This window comes from Lolium perenne, chromosome 3, assembly GCF_019359855.2.
Source record: "Lolium perenne isolate Kyuss_39 chromosome 3, Kyuss_2.0, whole genome shotgun sequence".
Taxonomy (NCBI): Eukaryota; Viridiplantae; Streptophyta; class Magnoliopsida; order Poales; family Poaceae; genus Lolium; species Lolium perenne.
In genome coordinates, this window is record NC_067246.2 from 299,655,749 (window position 1) to 299,682,480 (window position 26,732).

A 26,732-nucleotide genomic window follows, 5' to 3' on the forward strand; every position below is an offset into this window, starting at 1 on the left:
CTGAATACTTGTCTGTGAGCATTTACAGTGAATCCTTCATCGAAACTGCTTGTCAACACCTTCTGCTCCTCGTTGGGATCGACATTCTTACTTATCGAAAATACTACGATACACCCCCTATACTTGTGGGTCATCAGTCTCCGTGGTGGGTCGGCACCAGGTCGCTGGAAGTGCAAGCCAAGGTAGCGAATGGAGGGCTACTGCATGCTCTACGCCGACTACTTCGCCGATAGTCCATTGCACGGTGAGGCTGTTTTTAGGCGTCATTTCAGGATGAGCCGGAAGCTCTTCCTGAGAATTGTGTGTGCCCTTCGAGAGTACGACTCCTATTTCAGATGCAAGTTGGATTGCACAGACATGGCAGGGTTTTCCACCCTCCAAAAGTGCACGGTGGCTATGCGGATGCTAGCATATGGAGCTCCTGGTGATTCTGCCGATGACTATCTTCGGATGGCGGAGTCCACCGCCCTTGATTGTTTCTATCGATTCTGCAGGGCGGTGATAGCAGTGTTCGGGGACATCTACTTGAGATCACCCATTGTCGAAGACACCGCTCAGATCCTCGCTTTCAATGAAGCTCGAGGATTTCCGGGGATGCTTGAAAGCATTGACTGCATGCATTGAAAATGGAAGAACTATCAGTTTTCCTAGCAGGGAATGTACAAGGGTCACAAAAAAGACTGCACTGTGATACTTGAGGTAGTGGCTAATCATTATCTCTGGATTTGGCACTCCTTCTTTGGTATGCCGGGATGCAACAACGACATCAACGTCTTGCGGTGCTCGTCGATCTTCTCCAAACTTGTTGAGGGTCATGCTCCCCCGGTTGACTTTGTGATCAATGGCCGGCACTACAACAATGTATACTATTTTGCAGACGATATCTATCCAAAGTGGGCAACATTTGTGAAGACTATCTCAAGCCCCATCCTCCCGAAGGAGGTGGAGTTTGTCAAGGAACAAGAATGTTGCCGAAAGGACATCGAGCATGCATTTGGTGTCCTCCAGCAGAGATTTGCTGTAGTCCGGTTCCCCGCTTTGATTTGGTCCAAAGATCAGATGTGGGAGGTGATGAACTACTGTGTGTGCTTACACAACATGATTATCGAGAATGAGCGAAAGTATTCGGTTCCTCTGAGCGAACAAGCTGCACCACATGACAGAGATGGTCCGCTTGCACAGCTTAATTACCAGGTGCCGACATCGTGGACTGCGTTCATCGCTATGCGTCAGAATATTCGAGACTCCACAATGCATCAACAACTGCAGGATGATCTGGTGGAGGCATATGGAGGCTTCGAGGCAACACCAACTAGTTTCCATTTGATTTGTTTGAAAACTTGTCAAATTATTAGCTTATTTTATTGAACTGTAACGTTTATTTGAAAAATAAGCCAAATATTAGCAAAATTTATCAAATTCGTCGAACTGTAAAACGTTTATTTGTGAAAAACACCGATCACCGGACGTCTACCTGAGGGATGGCTAGAACTTCGGCGCTCCTCACACCAAAGTTTTATCCAATCCGACGCTATTTAGCGTCAGATTTGGCCGGCTGGAGGTGCTCTTACAGGAAGCATCCACCGACAGATGGGTCACACACTCACACCACACGTTTCAACACACACGGACCCATGTGAATCAGCTCAACTTCCAACCAGACCGACACCCCTACACTAAACCCCGCGCACACTGACAACGGGTCCCACTTCCTGTCCCCTTCCCCCTCCCCAGCAATCGCCTCGTCCCAAGAAAAGGCAGCGCCAATGGCATCTGATGCCCAGCTACTGCTGCCCTCCTCTCACCACACCACCTCGACGCCTCCGCCTCCGCCTCGCCTGGCCGGGACGGCCCCATGTCCTCCGGCGTGGTGGCCACCGTGCGGTGGTCCACCGCCTGCTCGGCGCTGCTCAACGCCGCCGCAGCCTCCACCGGCGCGGCCGTCGCCGCCTTCGCGCTCCGGGGCCGCTGCGGGGGCGCGCTCGGCCCCGCCGCCGCCGCCGCGTCAGCCGCAGCCCTGGCCAGGCTCCTCGCGTCCGCCGTCGCCGGGTTCGCGCAGGGCGCCGCGGCCGCCGCGATCGCCGCCGGCGCCATCGGGGCGCACGTCGACAGCGACCGCGACCTCCGCCATCTCTCAAGGGTATTGCAGCCCTCTCCTCGAGCTAGCTACAACTCGTTCGCGAATCAATCATTGCCTATAATGCGCAAATTATTTCGTACTGCTAGAATAAATGGGTTCGATGAGCTACTTTATTTGTAGCTCAAGGTAATAACAGCAATAATAATGTCATGTCAATGGCTTGATGGACAATTTTTTCCGACGATCCTTGGAAGATAGGAGCTTTAGAATTGGCTGTAGAACAAACAGAGCTATCCATTTAATTAGAGAAGACTAAGGCGGGCTCAAATCGCCTAGCTGAACTACCCCAAATGGATATGAGGGGGCTGGACTGCCACAGGCCGTCAGCATGACAATCAAACGACAGTAGGTAGCCAAATTGGAAGGATGCCGTGGTCAGAATTGGTGATCGTGTTGGATTTGGTCAGAACACTTGCTGCTGGTTCATTTGAGTATGTTTGCTCAACTGTAGGAACCCATAGAAAGTTTGGGGAATAAATTGGTTTGCCCAGAGCCGTGGGGAAAGGGGAAAAAAAAACAGTAGCTGCATCTGTGGCTCTGAACCAAGCATTACTTCTTTTGCCTGACTGCTGCGATAGTTGGCCTTCCCCCCTGCAGGGACTAGTATCAACGCAACCATTTACTTCAAATATCTCACCCATCATGAGATAATGGGAGTAAATATGTAGCTAATTTTACCGCTGTTCAACGAATTCTTGCTAACGTTACTTTCACTGATTTATTCGCTCCATGTGTCCATGGCATTACTTCCTTCAAGTAAGACGTTACTATTCCTAGTTTGTCTTCCACCTTCAAGTGTTAATGTTACCACAAGTCATATACTACTTGGGTTTGAGATGTTTTATAACACCACTCTGAATTACAAGATTATTTACTCGTATTATTATTTTGGACAGCTGCGGTACAAGAGATGGCTTTGGTGGACAAGGTTTGGGATGGTAATTACTGTGCTGCAATTTGTGTTGGCACTTTATTTGATGTGTGTTATTATCAAGGATTTCTCAGCTCGGAAGTCTTTGAAAGAGTGCTTTTCAGGTACATTCACAAAGACTAAATTTGTCCAAAATACACAGGTTTATGTTTTTTTTCTTCTTTGTCTCATATATCCCTGTTTCTCATGATGAAATCATCCGTTTAGTCGAAGAGAGATGCTCATATATAAAAATTCTAGTTCCCAATCATTTGGTTTGTTAGGTGCAGGATTTTTGGAGATTCCTGTAGTATAATGCTTATTTTATATCCACTGAATCATGTTGTGTGAATTTTACCAGGACACGATCAGGACAACAGTGACTGGAAGCACATCATGTTAATGAGTTTTCTGGTAGTCATGTGGGTGGGAACTATTGTCCAGTGCGCTACAGGTTCCGATGTATTAAGATGGAGGTCCTTTTATGCAACCCATGACATTGCATGGAGGGCTCACTACAGGGAGGTCTTTGATCATGGCATCCGTGAGGTTTTATGTTGTCTAGGGCGGGTGAAGTACTCGTATGTTTCTCTCTGGTGCTGAGTGATATGTCATTGGTGCATGATGTTTGATCAATCTTAGCAACTTCGTTTTTCACATTGCTAGGAGTGTACTGGAAGATGACGATATATGCGTCGTGGCAAAACTATTGGGTGATATTATGGCTTATCGTGCATCTGGAACTGGACATCTTGAGCTCGTAGCAGGTTGGTTTTCTATTAAATTCTCATTCAAAGCACGTTTATGTTCGATCTTGGTCAACACTTGTGTGTTTATCTGTGATTTCTCGTTGTGGTTTCATGATTCTTTTTTAGGACTCTTATTTGTGAATAAAATGATTTCTGGCAGGGTTTTCATTGCTGCAGAAATCCAAGCTGTCAACTGTTACTTCGAGAGAACAAGCAGAGGCTCCTCATGATCTTATTCAAGACGCTATTCTATTTCATCCATTTGCTGAAGCTGCCTATACAGTTATTCGCCACATCCTTCGCTTCGTCCCATTTCCAGTGTTTCCTTCACATTGTTGACATGTTCCCGTCACATTGTTGACATGGTCTCATTGCAGGGACCGCTGCTTGATATTGGGAGGAACCCTCTTATGTTTCCCTGTGTTTGGCTCAATAGGCAAGGTATTTTGACTCCATGGACTCGGTCTAGGTAAATATATTGTAAGCCTTTTAAAAATATTTTGCAGTCAGTATTGAGACAATTGTTTAGAAATGAATATTATGAAATGGCATTTTCAGCAACTGCTACCGCCATCTTTTAACATTTGGATAATTCATACCTGCTCAGTTTGGTGTATGATCATTCTTTGAGGCTGCAAGAACATCTAGTGTTCTTTGGTCGAGGCCTCGGTGGAGATCATAAAATTTGTTGTATTTCGGTCCAGTATATATTGGTTCCCTCCTTCTGAGAAATGTTTGCTCTAAATTTGAAGGTAGTAGGTAGTAGCTACTTCCAATCATTTGCATCATTTAAATTATAATTACTACCTTTTTTCTCTGACCGCACGCTTTTAAATATGGCATCTATTGCATTTGTATCTGAACCAACAAATTGAGGTCAAAAGCAAAATGCAGGATAAACAATTTGCATTGGTATCTGAACCAACAAATTGAGTCTTTTTTATGAGATGTCTTTCTTTCTCTGTTGATTGGTGCACAATCAGCTTATAGAACTTCACTTCCATAGACGGCCAATCCTTGAAGGAGATAATTGGTGGAGAGGACATGCAGCGGCTTTCCTAAAGTATGTCAACGTGGCCCCAGAAGTTCTTCGGAAAGGTCGTGTTAGCCAGGTAAATCAGGACTTCCCTGAATCAACTTAACGGTTTTGTTGTGACCCATCTAAATTCTCTTCTTTTCTTCTTGCAGACAAAACGTGAGGCTGCCTATTTTGTTATTGTCCTACATGAATTGAGAACAATTGTCATTGCCATTCGTGGAACCGAGACTCTAGAAGATGTTATAACTGATGGCTTGTGTAGGGAATGCTCTCTTACTATGGATGACTTGGATGGGCTGATCAAGTAACTAACTTTATCTATATTAGACTTATCTTTCATACTGGAATTTTGCTGGATAAACAGTAGATTTCCTTTTGAAATTTAGGCTTACTTTTTTTAATGAATTTTTAGATTAATATCCTCAGGCAGTTTACTGAATAACTGCTTTTACTGGTTGGATGGTCCTGTGGCAGTGTGTCATAGGGGGCATTATGTGTATTTTTCTTCTGGTTATCAAATGGGTGTAAACTCTTCCACTTTCCTGTACGAATTTGGTTGTTTGCAATGGGTGGCAAACCAACTTATCTGGGAACTTTGTTTGTTATGTTCTGGTAGTAGAACTTGTGGGTTTGTCCTCTATGAGGAAATAAAAAAGAACTATTTGGAACTCTCCACCGCTAGTAGGCTGACATGATTGAACCTTTTCTTTTATTTGCGAACTCAAAAATAAGCTTTGACTCTTCATTTACCTTATAAATATTCTTGTTATATTGCAGTTCTGATCAGTTGCCCCCTCAAGTGAAGCAGTCTGTCCGCTCATCTTTTCCACACTATGGACATGCAGGAATTGTTGAGTCGGCTCGAGAATTGTACTCAAAGCTTGAAGGGCAGCCCATTCATCAAGGTTGACATGGATCCAAAGGCAGATTTATTTTTTAGACACACAAAATCCGTGTGTTATTCTCATAGAACTAATACAGTACTATACACCAGAACCTCGTCCACTAATCACAAAAAAGAGAACTTCAACTGGTTCAATAAATAACTTGTCCCATTATATTATAATTTTATTACTGTATCACCTTAATTTTTGGCAAATTGAATAAGAATGCCATGCTATTAACTGCTAGCATGGAACTGCCTGCAGATAAGTCAGAGCTGATGACAGCTGGATTCTTATCTTCGCTGCTTGGAGCTGGATGTGAGTGTGATGGATACAATATTGAAATTGTTGGGCATTCTTTAGGAGGTGCTGTAGCTGCACTTCTTGGTATTAGGGTAAGCTATATTTTCTATGTACAGAGAATTTATTACTCTTGTTTGCTTATGTTGATCTTTCATTCAGTTAGAAGTTTGACTGATAATTATATTCTTTTTTAGAAAAAGCAAAAGATTTTTTTTGTATTGCTACATTAGCAGAAAAGCCTGTTATATACAAGCCTGATAATTGGCAAAAGACCTAGATTACACGCACACGACTATGCTCCTAGTTATTGCATTACAGGTAGCACCGTGTGCAACTCAGCAACGCCAGATGAAGCACACATACACTCATCTGACCTAATCCCTGTTGCAAGCAGCAACATGTCAGGCCTTCCCCTTCCAAAACACAAGCAATGTGTCATGTTGTGGCCGAACTATTTTGGGTGTCTCACTTTTCGGAAATGTGAGCAGTTGCCCACTGGGCACCAATATTTTTTCTTCTATGTTCTTGCAAATTGTTAACTATTGAGTTCTCAACCTGAATCTATTATTGATATATTCATGTTTTAAAATGAACCTGTATTACATGATATGCAGTTATATAGGCAGTTTCCAAAATTACACGTGTATACATATGGAGCTGCGCCCTGCGTGGATTTCACGATAGCAGATGCGTGTTCACAGTTTGTTACGAGGTGAACTTCGAATTTCTGTACTGTTGAACTTATTGTACATAAATTATCTGCTATTACTGGTAACTGCATGTGATGTTCTGAATAATTATCTATCACTTGCAGTATTGTCCACAACGACGAATTTTCCTCGAGATTATCCATGAATTCGGTAATCAGATTACGTGCTGCTGCTATAAAAGCCCTCTCAAAAGATAGCTCGCGAAATTCTGCTAAAGTTGGTAAACTAGTTAGTGGCATCACAAGCATCAAAAGGCATGATGAACATGCTGTGGTCCGTTGTGCGTCTGCTGGTGCTCTTCATACAGTCAGCGAGGCAAAGCCAAGTAACGGCGAAGTCCATGGAAAGAGTGTAGTGCATACAGTTAGAGGTGGTGTGTTCCTCTTTGGTCAAGCGATATCTTGCTTGATAAATACTCCAAAACATCGAATTGTCTCCCCTGGGGGAATTAACTATGAGGTTGGACGATCTAGGACAACGTTAACCTATAATGGAGAAAAAATAACGGTTCCTTCCCATGGTGTTATGGATGTAGCACACTCTGAAGAACCTAGTGATGCAAACAGAAATGGAATATTTCCAGAAGCTGTCTTGGATGAATCTGGGAGAAGCTGCAGGTTACCTCATTCAAATAATGGTAGTGACGTCTCATCTGCTCCTAATGATCATGTGTGTACAGTAAGTTTATCTGAAGGGCAGTCACCAGAGGTGTACATTCCTGGACTCATTGTACATATTGTTCCAGTAAAGAATGGTACTTCTCCATTGCGGAAGACGCTTTTGACTCGTCACAAGAACAAGAGTTATAAAGCATTTATAGCAAATCGTCGGGATTTTATGGACCTTGCTGTGACCCCTCGCATGTTCCTCGATCATCTTCCGTGGAGGTACATCCTGAAAATCTCTATACACGTGTAAATTTTATTAGATTAATTAAAGTGGAGAGTTCACTTTGCTTAAGAGCTATATTTCTTTGCTATTCCGAATGAAGAATGACTGCTGAGTTTAATCCCTTCTAGATTAGTTGGATTGACACTGCCGATTTCAGCCAGCCATTGTCTAGATCTAACTACAAATGTCTAACAAATCCCTGTTTATTACTTGTTATGCTTGCTGTACCATAGACTTGATGATTCTGTAGTTCATAGACTTTCTTGTGAAAAGGTAACCACAACATTGTTCACTGTTGTATCTTCTTAAGTAATATAGTTGATCTGATGCTTTGCAGGTGTCACTATGCCATGCAAAAGGCTATCGAAACACGGAAAAGGAGCCAGCTAATTCACAATTCATTAACAGGAGGGGATTCTGTGTAAATGTATCGTCCTTCAGGCGAGTGTAAATGTATCATTATGCTGATTGCCGTCTTCCTTCGTACATAAGTTAGGAAGCTACAATCATCTGCTCTTCACATTATTGACAGCAAAAGTAGAAGTAGCAAGGCCGAAACAGGCCTTATGCATATCCTGATGTTACAGTACTTGATCTCAGCATTGTTGTATTGTGGTTTACTGATAGCTAGGCTCTTAGATATACCAATGGATAATTGGAGATGCCGCCTTATTTATTTATTAGTTCAAGTTTGTACCAAATTAAAGCCTCTGGTGCCAAGTTTTGCTCGGAGCAGTGTTGTAACTTTAATACCAGCGTATGTAAAACACCGAGTTGTAAACCTGAATACTTTTTATCTGACAAAGTTCAGAAGTTAACGCTATACTGGATCTACATTATCTTGTTCATGTATCTACGTTATCTTGTTGCTGTATCTGAATTACTATTGCTTACTGAATGGTAAAAAACTGGTTTCTGAATCGAACAAGTTTCCTTCTCGTATTGCACTTGCCTTCTTTTACATGTCGAAGCCCAGTTGGCATGCCACTCATTTACGGTGCATTTGACTTGCTTGACACAGAGGTGTCATGTGGACTTCTGAACCAGGTGCGCATATAATTGATTGTACCTTAATGCCATTTTCTTGTGTTTATTTTTCTACAAATATGTGAGACTTTGGATGATTCAGTCAGAAACTTCAGTTTGAAGGACAAGACTTTCAGTCTCACTGAGTTGTGCTCATGGGCTTTAGTTTTGGACGTTTCCCTTTGTGGCCTGCATGCATGCATTCAATCTCTGACAGAAGAGGGCAAATCAAGTGCTCCAGTAGTATAGTCAGTGATCTTTGCCGAAACAGAAGTAGTATAGTAAGTGTTCAAGTTGCTGCTAGCTAGAAGTAAAATGTATCATTATGCTGATCATCTGCTCTTCACATGATTGATAGCAAGTAGGTGTGGACTTCTGAAACAGGTGCGCATATGATTGATTATACCTTAATACCATTTTGGTGTTTTTTCTTTCAGACAAATATGGGAGACTTGAATTCAGTCAGAAACTTCAGTCTGAAGCACAACAAGACTTTCAGTCTCATTGAGTTGTGCTCATGGGCGTTAAGTTTTGGACATTTCCCTGGCCTGCATGCATGCATGCAATCCTCTCTGACCGAAAATGGCAAATCTAGTATAGTATTCTACTAAGTGTTCTTTGCCAGAACAGAAGTAGTATAGTAAGAGTTCAACAAGTTGCTGCTTGGTAGCTAGCGTGTGACAACTAGCAGGCATGGGTGAGGAGGATACAGCCACATGAGCTGAAATAGACAAAGATTTCAGATGGATCTACCAACCTCATCCTGCCATAATAACAAAAGAAGACCCAAACAAATAATATGACGGCCCCACCAAGCAAGCGAGCTTTTGGATGTGAAAGAACAATGCCAGTGCCATTATCCATCAATATGTCCTTTTTAAGCAAGGGACCCAATCAATCATCAGCAGCATCTCCTGATAAATTATCCCCAGAAAGAAAAGAGGTCCATCAGATCGGAAAGAACCAAGAATCGTGATGACGACCGATACGAGAAGCATGTTATCTCAATACAAGAGACACCTTTCTGCTTGCGGAGCCTAGCTAGCTTGACATGGTGGAATGTTATCCAACTGATGATGTGACTACGCTAAAAGGGTGTCAAAAATATTATTCGATGCGATAGCTGCTGCTGCTCTAATCGCACCTCCTGTCTTTCTTCTCGTACGTCGGCTCCAACCTGACGTAGCGAACTGAAACAAGTTTGAAAGCAAAATCCGAGATCGCTCTTTCCTTTTTCTGCAGCAGCTGATGATCGATCTATCTGCATCTGAAGGCGGGCGCCACGAAGGTGCGGCGGGCCAGTTACCTGTCCGTATCGAACACCGTATCTGCATTTGGAACTGGATGACTGGTCGTCCATTCTCCGCCGCCCGGCGAGCCACGGTTCGCCGGCCTTTTGTCGGGGGAGAAACTCGCCGCGTGTCGAGTTTTCCTCTGCCATTTTTACTTTTTCCAGCAACGCTGGTCTAGATTTTGCAGCGACCACGACCAAAGAGGGTAATTAACCGTGCGTTGATTTGACAAAGTGCTCGTCAAGGGGGAAATCAAAGACGTTCTCCGTGATCCAGTTCAATTACCTCTCCGTATTGAACACCGCATCTGTGAGAAAAATGGCCAGGACCTGTCCCCTCCCTGCCGTCCGGCGAGCCGGCGGCGGTGCCGACAGCACGCCGCGTGTCGAGGAATTCCTCGATCTCTGCTTTTCAGCAATGCTGGCTGGCTGCTGTGGCCGGCCGGAGTTCTTGATCGCGCGCGGTAACCGGAAACAAGAAAAAAGTGAAGCCAGAAAAGTTGTTAACTGGGTCGTCCGGGCGTACGTACGTTGATCTTACGTGGAGTTTGTTAGTCAAGTGAAAATCAAGGCTTTTTTGGTGGTCTTTCGATCCTCCTCCTTTGCCCAATCCGATCGACGAAAACGCCGGAAAGTGGGCGGTGTTCGTAGTCTACGGACCTGTTTGGTTCTATTCATTGCAGCTAACTTTCGGCAAGTGTAACGCATAAAAGTGTGGCTAGGATTTTGGAAGCCACAAAGTGTGGTAAAAGTTGGCAAAAAATTCACTCTATGACAAGTGGGTTATATGATTAGTGAAATGTGGCAGCTCTAAAGTGTGGCAAGAACCAAATACATACCAAATTGCCAAACTTTGGCTTGGCAAAGTGTGGCTAGGAACCAAACAGGCTCTACAAGCGACGGCTCTAGCCAGCTAACCCCAAGTAGCCTCACCAACCATTGATACGCCAAAAAGTCGTGATTTAGTACTGGCACCATGACCTGGGCGGTACGTGCGTGCGCGCGGCCGGCGGTGCAGCTGTGGCGGCCGGAGACGTCGTGCGTGGAGCGGCCGGAGCGCGCCACCCGTGCGGCGGCCGCGCGTCCGGCGGGGAGGCACGTACCCCGCCGTTTCAGACACAGCTACCATGTCAAAATGCAGATCGACTACGTGTGTATCGTATCCGGTATCCCATACAATGGCCCCTCGTGGACTGATTTAAAATGAGGATGGGATGGTGATGAGGATTGGCAGCAATGTTCCTTTTCAATGTACAGTAGTAACTTTTTTGTTCTAGAACTTCAACCAAGTTTAGTTTTTTCCTTTTTGAAACGGAGATAAATTTTTTGCCCCAATCTATTAATTAATAAGAGAAATGCCCAGTTAATTAACGGGAAATCAGACGAAAAAATCGTAACAACAACACCACCAATCACAAACGTCAGCAACACTTACAATACATGGGAACTACTTCCAAAGTAAACAAATCCTACAACCACAAACGTTTAGACAAGAGAGGAGAATCATCCACCAACCAACTGCAAACTCTTTTCTTGTGGCGCCATTTTTCTTTCTTCTGCTCCTAAGGTAGTCTTTCACCTTCTAAATTTTACCCCTCGAAGACTTCTCCTTTAAGAGACGAGCAATCTCCTTGCTAGATCTAGGGCTAGCCTCCTCCAACCTGGCGAGGTGGTCGCAAAGCTCACTAGCAAAGAGCGTATCAGAGTTAGGTGCCAAAGCACATGCCTCGATAACCTTGTTGCTATAATGGCTTGCCTCCACTAGCGGTGGTGCGGAAGCCACCCCCGAGGTCACAAGCAAGTTCGTCTAATGGTGAACCATCGAAAGAGGAGGGGAAGGGTCATCACACAGCTCCTACAGGCAATGCCCTCGCACTAAGGGGCAACTGGCACATCAGACTACGGCGACGGAGAGGCCCGAGGGAATAAACAACCAAACAAGCATTCCTCCCCAACCAAATCTAACTCCCCACGGGTCTTGTCATCAATTGCTTCATCATCAGCTTTTAACGCCATCACAGCGACCGCATCATCATCAACAACCGACTCTTTCTCATAGGACTCACATGAAGCAAACAAGTCCGCACTCCCCACAAACTCGGTAACACGCGCCAACAAAAGATTGAATTTTGCAGCTTCCTCATGCAGAGAACGAGCCACCTCTTCGAGGCGAACGACGACAAGCTAGTTCTTTGGTGGCTACATGCATCACTCGATACTAGCTTGATGCACCGGGCTTGTTGTATTGTGTTCTGAAATCTGTTTACCTGTTGTACTATGGAAGGAGTCCTAACGGACTATGGCATGCCAAACGTGCTAGACGTAGCACAGTACAACTCTATTTCGTGTCCGCCAAGAAAGAGAGTTGTTTGCCCCTATATATAGTCCAAGGTAGTCATAGAATAGATGAGAGAGAAAGTTACACATATTGATAGCACGTAGAGGGTCTGTCGTCTCGTGTATTGTAATTGATGTGGACTAAGTCCAAGGATGTGCCCGATCTTCACGGATTTGGGTGGAACTCATGGGGGGTAGGTGGATGAACGCGATGAACACGAAGAACGCGAGGGGGAATCGTGGGGATACAACACACACACGCACACAAACCGGTTTTCCCTCGTAGGCCCGATACACCTACTCGATAGAGGTTGCGAGAAAAGACCTTCCGGTAGAAGTCCCGCAAAGAGATCGACAAATCGAAGCTCGCAAGATCTAGAAGGGTGAAAAGACCGGAAGGTTGATAGAAGTGCAAGCAAAAGACCAAATAGGTAGAAGTGCAAGCAAAAGATCAAACAAACGGTAGAAGTCACCAAAGAGATCTTGACAAGTCGATAAGGAGCCCGGGTGGGTACAAGATCATAGATCTAGGTAGGGTTCCCACAAGGGTGAGCTAAGCTCAGGTTTAATTTCACATCCAGTCTAATCTCAGATCTGAGCCAACAAGGCTATTTATAGGTGGGGGCGAAGAGGTAAGTTACACGCTGAAAAGTGCTGTCTTGCTGAAGTTCGATGGGGCGGAAGTTCCGGTCAACTTGGACGGAAGTTCCAGTCAGGGGCGGAAGTTCCGGTCCGGAGGGGCGGAAGTTCCAGTCGGGGCGGAAGTTCCGGCCAAGTTCCGGAATTTGCCCATTTCCTCGCAGTAACATCCAGGGGCGTTTTCGACGACTTTCGGAACTTGGGCGGAACTTGGGCGGAAGTTCCGGTCCCTCGGGGCGGAAGTTCCGGCCTGACACACTTCGCTGGGCGCTGGGAGGCATCTGGAGGGCATCTGGAGGGCATCTGGCCGGAAGTTCCGGTCCTGGGGGGCGGAACTTCCGGCCTGGAAGCTGTAGCTCCATCTTCATCATTTCCAGCTCTCTCTCCATTGGCTTGGTCTTCATGGCTCGCTTCTTGGTTGATGTACCTGATTGAACATAGGGTATTGGCATGAAGTAGCAAGCCATCCAAAGGGGTGTCAAAGGCGAACGTGGAGAGGAGCGAATTCACCTCTTGGTGTAGGGCTTGAGCACGAGCTCGTGTCATTGGTCCACTTGGGGGACTTGTTGGTCTTGGTGTAGCGACGTCGGTGAGCGGGGCTACATCATCTCCCCCCCTTGGGAAAGAGTCGACCTCGACTCTTGCATCTCCTCATCTCCATGATAGGGTGACAAGTCTGAGACGTTGAACGTGTTGCTCACCAAGTACTTTGATGTCGGGATGTCGATGACGTAAGCGTTGTTGTTGATGCGTTTGAGGGCCTTGAAGGGGCCATCTCCTCTTGGCTTGAGCTTGGAGTTGCGCTCATGAGGGAACCTTTCCTTCCGGAGGTGGATCCAAATGAGGTCTCCTTCTTGGAATATTCTTTCCTTCTTCTTGGCGTTGATGCGGTTTGCTTGACGAAGTACATGTTCTTGTATGGTTGCTCTTGTTTCTTCATGTAGCTTCTTTATGGCGGCGGTGCGTTTGTCGAAGTCCATGTTGGTCCGCTCATGAAGGGGAAGCGGGAGTATGTCGAGTGCCGTGTAAGGTTCGAAACCGTAGACGACCATGAAGGGGCTCCTTGATGTTGTCTTGTGCTTGGCGCGGTTGTAGGCGAACTCCGCGTGAGGAAGGCACTCCTCCCATGACTTCAAGTTCTTCTTCACGAGGATGCGTAGGAGGGTGGAGAGGCTTCGATTGACCACTTCCGTTTGGCCGTCCGTTTGCTGGTGCGAGGATGATGAGAATAAGAGCTTCACTCCAAACTTTGCCATGAGCGACTTCCAAAGATAACTCATGAACTTGACGTCTCGATCCGACACAATGCTTTGCGGTACTCCATGTAGGCGAACAATTTCCCTGAAAAACAATGAAGCAATGTGTGAAGCATCGTCGCTCTTATGGCAAGGTATGAAATGAGCCATCTTAGAGAATCTATCCACTACCACGAATATAGAATCATGACCATGCTTAGTGCGAGGCAATCCTAGAACGAAATCCATGCTAATATCGGTCCATGGTGCATATGGAATAGGCAATGGTGTATAAAGACCATAGGGGTTGGAAGTTGACTTAGCTTGTAAGCATGTTGTACACCGTCGGCAAAGGCGCTCCACATCGCGCTTCATTCTTGGCCAATAATAGTGAGTGTAGAGCATGGCATATGTCTTCTCTCGTCCAAAGTGTCCCATAAGACCACCACCATGCGATTCTTGTAAGAGCAAAAGGCGAAGCGAAGACGTGGGAATACAAAGTTTGTTGCCCTTGAACAAGAATCCTTGGTGCAAATAGAAATCATCGATGCCCTTGTCACTAGAACACTTTGCAAAGATTGGGCCAAAGAAAGGATCGGAAGCATATAAATCTTTGATTTCATCAAGACCCAAAACACTAATGTCCAAACGAGTGAGTAAGAGGGTGAGTTTGCGGGAAAGAGCATCCGCTACAACATTGTCCTTGCCCTTCTTGTATTTGATCACATATGGGAAGGACTCAATGAACTCAACCCACTTTGCATGTCTTTTGTTCAAATTGTGTTGACTTTTCAAATATTTCAAAGACTCATGGTCGGAGTGGATAATAAACTCTTTTGGCCAAAGATAGTGTTGCCAAACTTCAAGAACACGAACCAAAGCATAAAGTTCCTTGTCATATATATGATAGTTGAGGCGTGCGCCATCCAACTTCTCGCTATAGTATGCCACGGGTTTTCCATCTTGCATAAGCACTCCACCAATACCGAGTCCACTCGCATCACATTCAATCTCAAAAGTTTTGGAAAAGTTTGGAAGAACAAGAAGTGGTGCCTCGGTAAGTCTCTTCTTCAACTCATCAAAAGCTTTTTGTTGTGCCTTGCCCCACACAAATGGAACATTCTTTTTTGTAAGCTCATTCAAAGGGCAAGCAATGGTGCTAAAATCTTTCACAAAGCGGCGGTAGAAACTGGCAAGTCCATGAAAACTTCGAACTTGACCAACATTGGTAGGAGTGGCCCAATTGAGGATGGCCTCAACCTTGGAAGAATCAACTTCAATACCATTAGCAGAAACCACAAAGCCAAGGAAAACCAATTTGTTTTGAGCAAATGTGCACTTGGGGAGGTTAGCATAAAGCTTTTCATGATGCAAGATGCACAAGACTTCTCTCACATGTTGCACATGGTCCTCGAGGTTTTTGCTATAAATGAGAATATCATCGAAATAGACAACCACACTCTTGCCAATGAGAGGATGCAAGATGTGATTCATGAGTCGCATGAAAGTAGATGGAGCATTTGAAAGGCCAAATGGCATGACAAGCCATTCATAGAGACCGAGTTTGGTCTTGAATGCCGTCTTCCATTCATCACCTATTGCCATGCGGATTTGATGGTAGCCACTACGCAAATCAATCTTAGAGAAAATCGTGGCACCGCTCAATTCATCAAGCATGTCATCTAAACGCGGAATGGGATGGCGGTATCGAACGGTAATGGCATTGATGGGGCGACAATCCATACACATTCGTTGCGTCTCATCCGGTTTAGGAACAAGAATCACGGGAACCGCACAAGGGCTTAAGCTTTCATGAACATACCCTTTTTCGAGGAGGTCTTGTATTTGTCGTTGGATCTCCTTTGTGTCTTCGGGGTTGGTGCGGTAGGCGGCGCGGTTTGGTAGAGGAGCGCCGGGTATGAGGTTGATGCGGTGCTCAATCCCTCGAAGTGGTGGTAGTCCATGAGGAAGCTCGTCGGGGAAGACATCTTGGAACTCCTTCAAAAGAGACAACAAAGACGAAGGAAGTGTTGTTAAGTTGTTAGTCTCCGAAGATGGCCCCTTGCAAATAAGCACATAGTGCAATATGGTGGATGGGTTGTGGTGCAATTCTCTCATCTCACTCTTGGTAGCTATGAGGACACTCTTCATCTCACTCATATATGGCTTGTGGCGCTCACTTTCCTTTTGGTGGGTCACTCTCTCACCACTCATCTCACTAGTGATGGTAGCTTCCTTAGCTCTCGCTAAAGCCTTTGCATTGTCCGCAATCACTTGGCTAGGAGTCATTGGGCGTAGGATGTATGTCTTGTCGCCGACCTTGAAGCTATAGGCATTTGTGTAGCCATCATGGCTTGCTCTTTTGTCATATTGCCAAGGGCGACCAAGTAGCATGTGGCACACCGTCATGAGCACTACATCACAATCAACGGTGTCTTCATAGGCGCCAATCTTGAAGGATACGGAGACGGTGTGTTGTATCTTGACATTTCCATTGTCACTTAGCCATTGCACATGGTAAGGATGGGGGTGTTTCCGGAGTGTGAGGTTGAGCTTGGAGCATAGTTCGGTGCTTGCAAGATTGTGGCAACTCCCTCCATCGATGATAACCTTTATTGACTTGCCATTGATTCCGGCTCTTGTTTGGAAGATGTTGCACCTTTGATCTTCATTTGGGAGTGTATGGGTTGTCAACACTTTGGTCACCACAAGGGATGGGCTTGCATCATGCACACATAGGACTTGCTCTTGGTCTTCCAAGTCATCATCTTCATGATTGGTTGCGGCTTGTACCAAGGCTTCATATTCTCCTTCACTCAAGTACTCCACATCTCCATCATCTCGAGTTATCATAACTCTTGTGTTCTTGCATTCAAAGGATTTATGTCCTTGAGCCCCACACTTGAAGCAAGTGATGTTACTAGATCCCGTGGAAGCTTTGGAGGACATAGTTGATTGATCCGGCTTGAAGCTTGTTGTCTTGAAGGCACTCTTCATTTGCTTAGGAGGATCCTTGGGAGCAATAGCACTTGTGTTCTTGATGCTTGAGGAGGTATTTGTTGCATTTCTTGCGGCGAAGAAGGACTTTGTTTTTGCACTTGCTATGTCTTCTCGCACTTGGCGCTCGGCTCTTGTAGCTTGATGAAGCAATTCAACCATGTTGGTGTAAGGCAAGAATTCCACTATCCGCTTGACGGGAATGTTCAATCCATTCAAGAATCTTGCCATTGTTTGCTCTTCTCGCTCATCTACATTGGCACTCATCATGGTCATGTGCATCTCCTTGTAGTACTCCTCAACGGACTTGTAGCTTTGCTTGAGTTGAGTAAGCTTGTTGAAGAGGTTGCGTTTGTGGTGGTTGGGCACAAAGCGTTTGTGCATGACTTCTTGCATCTCTTCCCATGTAGCAATGGGGTCTAGATCTTCCTTGTCACGCTTCTTGTTCACTTCTTCCCACCAAACATTTGCATACCCTTCAAACTCTAGTGATGCCATGGCCACTTTCTTTGCTTCGGAGAAGTTGTGTATGCGGAAAATCTTGTCAACCTTGAGAACCCAAGATAAGTATGCATCGGGGTCTTCTTCTCCATGGAACTTTGGCATGGTGAACTTGAGCTTGCCAAAGATTTCCTCTTCATTGCGGTCATTGCGTCGAGGAGGTGGTCTTTCTTCACCAAGGTCTTGACGTTGTTGAGGTGGATGTTGTGGACCTTGAGCATCTCTATTGTTGTTGCTATGTTGTTGACGAGGAGGTGGTCTTCCATGACCTTCATCTTGATCATCATTGTTGTGGCATCGTCGAGGCATCACACTTTCTTCACTTGATGCTTGGTGATGACTTGATTCTTCATTTCTTGCCCTTGGAGGAGGTCTTCTAGCATGAGGGCGATCATCATGATGGCGGCGATTATCTTGACCTTGAGGGCGTTGAGGACGCACAACATTGATGATTTGGCGCTCTTGGTGCGCTTGCCTTTGTTCCTCTTCATGAAGGCGTTGTCTTCTAGCTTGAGCTTCTTGTACTTGTCGTTGCCGCTCTTGTTCTTCAAGTGCTTGTTGTTCATTGCGGAGACGCTCTTGTTCCCTTGCTCGAACTAGCTCTTGATCATGTCGAAGGCGTTCTTGCTCTTGTTGGAATTGAGCATTGAGGTTCTCTTGGTGTAGGCGCTCTTCTTCAAGGCGTTGACGTTCATGGACAAGTCGAAGTCGAGCTTGCTCCGCTTCTTGAGCTTGTTGGTGAAGCACTTGAACATCCACATTATGGTGGCGTGGGTCTTTATTAGAATCATGGCGAGACGGTGTAGGAGCTCTTGACCTTGAGCTATGGGAGCGCGAAGACCTTGAGTGGTGTCTTCTCTCTTCTTGGCGGTTGAGAGTGTGGAGGATATTGTCCAACGCCGTCTTCATTTCCCTTGTCTCTTGACCTTGTATGGCAAGTGTGGCCTTCAACTCATTGCCTTGAGTTTCAATCTTCTCATTGAGGTCTTGCACTTGATTGTTGAGGTCATTCCTTTGCACTTGAGCTCTTTCTTCATAGCGGACATTGGTATCCTTGAGCATGGCTTCAAATTGATTTAGCTTGGCGTGGACGGCTTGAGTAGCTATCCAATGTTGGTGCCGCGTCATCGGTAGTTGGTTCCCTTCTCCACTAGACATGGTTACAACTAAAACAAGAACTATGTGGTGGGTGGTTAGGAAATACTACCAAGAATGTCAAAACTTGCAAACCAAAATCGAAAAGGTGTATCAAGTTGAGGAACAACCGGTTACACACACAAAAACAAAAACTCTATATGGTGTTAGGTATGGATGTGGAAAGCCAAATGGAAGAACCAAACGAAAAGTCTATTGTCAAAAGTGGGTAAGATCCAAAAGTCACAAGTCAAAGGCGGTGATCACAAAAGGCATACACAATGAGGAACACACGCGTGGGACAAAATGGGGTTAGCGCGACTTGGAAAATGAGCAAGAACAAACTGGTCCTAACGAAGACTACTAGCTCGGTGTCACGCCAACACAAGAGAGACCGTGGCTTGGTTGCAAAATCGAGAAGCAACAAGATTTGCGCAAGACGCCTCTCTTCTCTTTTCTCTCTTTTGCTTATAAGCTTTGGACTCTTTTGTGTATAGGTGTCACTCACACACTTTTTCTTTTTGTATTTTTCTTTTTCTTTTTCTCACTATGTAAGGATACTACTATCTATGTAAGTATGTCACACTTCTTTTGCTTATCTTTTCACACGAGCTTGCTTCAAAGCTTTGCTCAACACACGCACACCCTCACGGTCGGGACGCTTGCGCAATGCTTCGCAACACTAGAAAGCCACTCTCGATAGGAAAGATACGCAAAAGAGGCTAGGGTTACAAGTTAGGAGGAAGTTATACCACTTGATGATGGTGGCCGACGATCTTGAACTTGCTATGGTGGAGGTGTCAAATGAACCGCTTGAATCCTCGGGGTGCCGTCGTCATTGTTGATGTTGCGGAAGCTTTGTGGTAGCTGAAATGGCACTCAAACCGAAGTCCAAACACAAGGGGGTTAGTACCAAAACGAAAAACGAAGGTTGCTGTCAAAATTTCGGCCAGGCGGAACTTCCGGTCCTGAGGGGCGGAACTTCCGGTCCCGGGCGGAACTTCCGGTCCTGCCGGGCGGAACTTCCGGTCGCAATCAGATCTGCGGGCTGTTCGTCGATTTCGGCGGAAATCCGGGCCGAAATCCTTCGAATTCGAGGAAAATTTGGCACCAAAAGCTGTGGGAAGGTGGGGGAATTGCAGATCAACACCAAAGACAAGTTTCTATTGGAGCAAAACCACAAATAACTCAACAAATCGAGAGATCGATCCAAGGCCAATTTGGGGCTATTTTTTGGAAAAAAAAATTGGAAATTTTTTTGGGCGAAATTGGTGGAATTGGGGGATGTGGGGGTCAAATCCGTGGCAACCAAAGAGCTGCTGATACCATATGATGTGGACTAAGTCCAAGGATGTGCCCGATCTTCACGGATTTGGGTGGAACTCGTGGGGGGTAGGTGGATGAACGCGATGAACACGAAGAACGCGAGGGGGAATCGTGGGGATACAACACACACACGCACACAAACCGGTTTTCCCTCGTAGGCCCGATACACCTACTCGATAGAGGTTGCGAGAAAAGACCTTCCGGTAGAAGTCCCGCAAAGAGATCGACAAATCGAAGCTCGCAAGATCTAGAAGGGTGAAAAGACCGGAAGGTTGATAGAAGTGTAAGCAAAAGACCAAATAGGTAGAAGTGCAATCAAAAGATCAAACAAACGGTAGAAGTCACCAAAGAGATCTTGACAAGTCGATAAGGAGCCCGGGTGGGTACAAGATCATAGATCTAGGTAGGGTTCCCACAAGGGTGAGCTAAGCTCAGGTTTAATTTTACATCCAGTCTAATCTCAGATCTGAGCCAACAAGGCTATTTATAGGTGGGGGCGAAGAGGTAAGTTACACGCTGAAAAGTGCTGTCTTGCTGAAGTTCGATGGGGCGGAAGTTCCGGTCAACTTGGGCGGAAGTTCCGGTCAGGGGCGGAAGTTCCGGTCCGGAGGGGCGGAAGTTCCGGTCGGGGCGGAAGTTCCGGCCAAGTTCCGGCCTTGTTCCGGAATTTGCCCATTTCCTCGCAGTAACATCCAGGGGCGTTTTCGACGACTTTCGGAACTTGGGCGGAACTTGGGCGGAAGTTCCGGTGGGCGGAAGTTCCGGTCCCTCGGGGCAGAAGTTCCGGCCTGACACACTTCGCTGGGCGCTGGGAGGCATCTGGAGGGCATCTGGAGGGCATCTGGCCAGAAGTTCCGGTCCTGGGGGGCGGAACTTCCGGCCTGGAAGCTGTAGCTCCATCTTCATCATTTCCAGCTCTCTCTCCATTGGCTTGGTCTTCATGGCTCGCTTCTTGGTCGATGTACCTGATTGAACATAGGGTATTGGCATGAAGTAGCAAGCCATCCAAAGGGGTGTCAAAGGCGAACGTGGAGAGGAGCGAATTCACCTCTTGGTGTAGGGCTTGATCTCGAGCTCGTGTCATTGGTCCACTTGGGGGACTTGTTGGTCTTGGTGTAGCGACGTCGGTGAGCGGGGCTACATCAGTAATACTCCTCCAATTATAGTGAGAGCGCCGCCGTGCGTTTCGTGGTTTTTCCCGTTCGGGTTTTCCACGTAAAAATTTGTGTTCTTGTTCTTGTTTGATCTACTTTTATTTGCGCGGTTTTGTAACAAGTGGTATCAGAGCACAAGGTTTCAAGATCTATCCGCTGCCCCGGGAGAATTTCCGGTGTGCACCTGGGGCAGCACCGCGCAGTATCTTTTGGATCTACAGCCGCAGTCTTGCGGTATCAAGCAGTTTTATCAGATCGGAGCTACGGTTGTTTTTCGTGAGATTGGATCTACGAATTCGTCGCATCGTTCGTCAGGGTCTTAGCTCGCCGGGGTCGACAAGATTTTGGCCGAGCGATTTGCAGCGCGCTCCGTCTAGCGCTACTTCCGAGACAGACATAATTTTCATGTTGATGGGATCCTCCGATCCGTTCGTTTGGCTGCGTTTCAAGTTTGGCTCCGTGACTCCGTCTTGATCCTCAAGTCGGATGCATATCAAGCGGCCGTGTAAAGCAGCAAACAAAAGTTGAAGCTGTACACCACGATTGATCAACCAGCATTGATCTATCAACACAGGCGATCAAGTCCCCAGGCAAGGTAACATTGAATTGCTACAGCGCTAGTGGCACGTCACATAAAGCTGCAGATTGGTTTTATATTCTCCAATTTCTATGTCCAAATACAAACACTATCAGATGCTATCTGTTCTTAGTTTTCTGCTCCGTAAATTTATTACATATGGAATTTTTCTCTGTCTTGTACTACTTTGTGATCACAGTTTTATCGACTCATGGATATTATGAAGTACGATGTTCAGCTGTTGTATTATGACACAAGGTTTGTCCTATGGCAAGTCGAGATGCAAGCGTTATTGGCGCAAGCCGATTATGAAGATGCACCGGATAGTTTTGAAAATAAGGGTTTTGCTGTTTGGACTTACACGGAGAAAAGAAAGGATTTCCGCACCACCTATGTTTGATATTTTGCCGCTGGTATGATCATCATTTTTTTATAGTTTCAGTTCAAGGTGGAGTTTGGTGAATTATAGCCCGCTGGGAGATATTATGGATGCAAGTTTCAGATGTTATGTTGCTGCAATTACATGAACACAATTCAAGAAAAAAATATTGAGGAGGTAATTTTTATGCCTGTTGGTAGCCAGCATTATACTCTTTGCTCTCCGAGTTTTTGCTGTTATGCATGTGAAGATTTTTCTTTGTTACTCAAGTTCGTGATGAGGATTATTTGAGGTGCAAGGAGTTTGTTTCTGCTAGATACTACAACATTTGGTACTGTAAGTTTCAGTGCAATTCAGTTGTCTATGCTCTTTCAAGAGGGGTCTAGTGCAGAGTTAAAGCTCCGTTGCATGTTTGAGGTTTCATCATCCGACAGTTGTTCTACAAGGCAGTTTTTGACCATGTCATGGATTTTCATTAACCATTATGAGTCGGCAGTTTTTGGTGTACGTTATGCCCTCCGTACTAGATGCTCTTGCATGAGTATGTTTGCCGAGGTTTGTGCTTTCAGTTTTGTAGCACGTTCAGATTTCATGAGATGAGTTCTTCACAATGTTATGTCAACGAGATGTTGCACTATGAGCTATGCGCTTGTTCAGGCACCACAGGAGATATGATGACTTATGTCATTTGATGACTTATGTCATTTGATCTTTGAGGTCAGTGGCACAAACTCAGACTTTTGCTGGGTTTTTACAGGATGCCCAGGTTCATATGTCTGCTTTGTTGACAGCTGTGTTGTTTTCTAGACGACCCAAGATTGATTTGCTCAATTTGACTTCATGAGAAGTTTAATAGTCCTATGGACGTTTCAAGGCACAAGGTTTACTTGTGATGACTTTAGTTGAGGAGTTGAATGCTATATATGACTGTTACAAGGGATTTCGGCTCAAGGTGGAGTTTGTTGTATTGTGTTCCGAAATCTATTTACCTGTTGTACTATGGAAGGAGTCCTAACGGACTATGGCATGCCAAACGTGCTAGACGTAGCACAATACAACTCTATTTCGTGTCCACCAAGAAAGAGAGTTGTTTGCCCCTATATATAGTCCAAGATAGTCATAGAATAGATGAGAGAGAAAGTTACACATATTGATAGCACGTAGAGGGTCTGTCCTCTCGTGTATTGTAATACTCCTCCAATTATAGTGAGAGCGCCGCCGTGTGTTTCGTGGTTTTCCCGTTCGGGTTTTCCACGTAAAAATTTGTGTTCTTGTTCTTGTTTGATCTACTTTTATTTGCGCGGTTTTGTAACAGGCTGCCCTATTTCGAAAGAAAGTATTTCAACTAATTCTATTGTAGTTTTTATGGTGCTAAATGTAGCTAGGTAGGAGTATCTTTGTTGCAGGAAATATACTTGAGCGTCGGTGGATGTAGATACTCCCTCTGTCCGTGAATAAATGTACCTTTTGAAAATAATAAATAACTTTATTCTCTCTTATTTTTTATGAGTTTCTGTTATATTGATTGAAGGGAAGAAATAAGGACTGATGGTTGAGGTGGAGAAGAGAAACAGAGATTAAAGGATGGAGTTGAGAAATAATTACGAGGAGCTAATTGCATTTTTTAATTAAAGAAGTGCAAAGCCCCCTGGTTCCATTAACATGCAACCAAGATTTTTACAGTGACAAAATCTGGGAGCAAGAAAGCTCAAGAATACAGAAAACATAAAAGGCCTCAACAGTTGACATCTTAGAGACACTACAAAACGGGAGTGGTGTTTTGGAACATGGGAGCATATGCTCCCTCTATTTTGAAATTCATCTTACACATATTTTGAATTTGAAAAAAAATGAAACGAAAAATTCGCACGTACCTCTTCACGTGCTACACGCTCACAAAGTTGTTTCATAAAAAATGGACTTGTCATGTGACGTATGTAAAAAAGATAAAACTCAGTGCTAAAAATAATATTTTTTACAAGATAAATTTTCTCTTTTTTACATAGATCACAGAAAATATTAATTTTTCGTGAAACTTGACGAATGCACATATATTATGGAGATGTACATGTAGAATTTTTTGTCAAATTTTTTCGACAACTCAAAATATAATTTTTCGGTATAGGGAGCATACGCACCCGGGAGCCGAATTGAATTTCCGCTACAAAACAGAATTCTATCCGGACATTTCCGAGCAGCTTCTCGCAGGGAATGTCTTGATGCCAGCGGATCAGAAGGGAGGGTGTTGGAGGCCCGACATGATCTTTGTCAGACGCAAGCCCCAACATCATCATGTTCATATCCAGGCAATCTGAAGCAATTCCCCACGATGACGACCTAGGATCATTAGATTTTCGTCCAGCAAGCTTGACAAGTGTCCGGGCACAATAACGTCCAGCTCCCAATGGTCGAGAGCAATCTACTACCTCCGATTCAAGGAATAAGGCACCCTCGTTTTACGTGTTTTTCGTTTGACTAAGTATTACTTCAAATATATAAAGATTGTTTGCATAAAATTAACATTATTAGAAAGTGCTTTTCAATACTAATCCAACGATACTAATTACATATAATATAACCAAGATTTTGTTGCTCAATTTTTGTGGTCAAAGTTCGTCTTGGAATACGTGTGCGCCTTATTTCTTGGAACGGAGGTAGTACTTGTTACCACATTGAAGGTGCTAATTGCATTTAATTAGTAAATGTATTGATAAAATATATGTATACTCTTTTTAGAATAAATTGTAAAGCTAAAACTACATATTTTTTAGGGACTTGCTAGTTCTCAATTAGGGCTCAGTCAAGTCCTGCCTTATTAGATTTGCTTCTTGATTTGTGTTAGTTATCAGTTGCAACATGAGTTGTAAATGAGATTTGATGACATCAACTGACTGAGAACAAAGTTAGTTCCGTTGACTGAGAAATAGCCACACCATATTTTTATTTTTTAAGGACAGAGAGAGAACCTTCGAACTTAATACTACCATTCCACTTGGCCGGAATTTCAATTTTTGGTTGGTCTTGTCCTTGGAGCTTGGAATTACAACATCGAACTGGTGACTTCTCTCTTCGCCAATTGGTCGCAAAGCAAGCCAGCAGCTAGCGGTGGCCGTAAGTCGTGACACAGTGGTTTTGTTTTCATAGGAGTCCAACACAGAATGACCTTGTCCGCCAAAATGCCGCGAAACAGGTTGCCTAAGTTGAATGAGCCCTGCTCCGGTGCTCCTCCGGGTGTGCACAACCGAACCGAAATCGAAAAAACTCAACCGCAACCGTTTTTTGGTTTTTACATTTTATGGTTACAGTTTCAGTTAACAAAACATCAAACCGAATGGACTTCAGTTAATTCGGTTGTTAACCGAAAAACCCTGGTTAAACCGAAAGGAACCGAACGCCTAGTTCAACACAAAATACCGCTTTTTAGGCTAGCCTAGCTTCCCACATAACCTTGATATAACACCTAAACTGATTACTCCACACGTAAGGTCCTCTACTGTGGTGGTTTGGGCCTATCTTTTTTTTTTTTGAGATGTAACCGTAGTTCATTAAGCTGTAACAGCAAACTTACATAGGCCACACACGCGGATGCACCGAGAACCCTCGAGAAAGGACACGCATCCAGGCATAAATGCAGAAAAACCTCCAAACAAAGAAATATTACAAATGAGGACATGGAGGACCGGGTCCTGCAACCACCATCATCTCCACCTCGCCGGATCGGATCCAGCATCCTCGCCATCATCGGCTTTGTGAGTCGCAAGAGAAGCTCCCCACAGGCAGAGGAGACAAATCCGTTGTGCTGCATCGACCGGGAACCATCCCGATGCTGAAGATCAGATCCCAGGGCCACCGATCTGGAAACGGCAGACCTGCCACCATCGGACCACCTCCCTGTACCTGAAGCAAAATCCTTGCACGAGGGTCCGCGCCGCCACCCGAAGTGACGGCCAGCACGTCCAGAAGCAGCACTTCATTCTCCCTCTCCCTCGCCGCCACGGCCGTCCAAGAAGAAGAAGGCAGAACCACGAACGGAGGCGCACACATCCTTATTATTGAGAAAGCTTCGGCCACCTTCGTCCCTGCAGTTAATCTACCATGGATCGAAGTCACAGAGAAGGAACGGCCCATCTTTGACCGTTGTGTGTAGCCACAGGTTGCTAGTTCGAATCCTCAGTTTGTCCCTTATTTTTATTTTGGCCGATTATTTTTTCTTTTTTTCTTTTCCTCCTTGGCAAAACCTTTAGTACGGTACAAAATACTTCCATATTTTAATTTTGCTCGAAATTTCTTTCTTTTATGTTTTCCTCTCTTGCAAAATCTTTAGTACGATCATACAAAATATAGAAAATGAAATATATGACTATAAAAGTTAGTTTTCAATAAATATTCGCGTCAACTTTGGTTAGTTTGGTTATTATCGAAACCGAACCAAAGTTTAATGGTTATTACCGAAACGGAATCGTATTTTTATACATAACCGTATTAACCGAAGTATTAAAACTATATTTAC

General features: G+C 44.9%; 1 protein-coding gene across 1 annotated transcript; it reads left to right on the top strand.

Annotated features, from left to right (window-relative positions):
- Nucleotides 1–1,724: 1,724 nt before the first annotated feature.
- LOC127345006 (uncharacterized) lies at nucleotides 1,725–8,465 on the top strand. The gene is made up of 13 exons (XM_051371398.2): nucleotides 1,725–2,140; nucleotides 3,037–3,175; nucleotides 3,412–3,631; nucleotides 3,717–3,817; nucleotides 3,960–4,081; nucleotides 4,177–4,268; nucleotides 4,806–4,911; nucleotides 4,988–5,142; nucleotides 5,616–5,743; nucleotides 5,987–6,117; nucleotides 6,640–6,737; nucleotides 6,840–7,622; nucleotides 7,964–8,465. The coding sequence occupies exons 1-13, from the start codon at nucleotides 1,856–1,858 to the stop codon at nucleotides 8,049–8,051; spliced, it is 2,448 nt and encodes an 815-aa protein (XP_051227358.1). The 5' UTR covers nucleotides 1,725–1,855; the 3' UTR covers nucleotides 8,052–8,465.
- Nucleotides 8,466–26,732: the final 18,267 nt, after the last annotated feature.

Excerpts from the sequence above, each read along its gene's own strand:
- LOC127345006 (XM_051371398.2), top strand. The coding sequence starts at position 1,856 with ATGTCCTCCGGCGTGGTGGCCACCGTGCGGTGGTCCACCGCCTGCTCG. Across the intron at positions 2,141-3,036 it reads ACCTCCGCCATCTCTCAAGG|CTGCGGTACAAGAGATGGCT; the intron begins GTATTGCAGCCC and ends TATTTTGGACAG. Across the intron at positions 5,744-5,986 it reads AGGGCAGCCCATTCATCAAG|ATAAGTCAGAGCTGATGACA; the intron begins GTTGACATGGAT and ends AACTGCCTGCAG.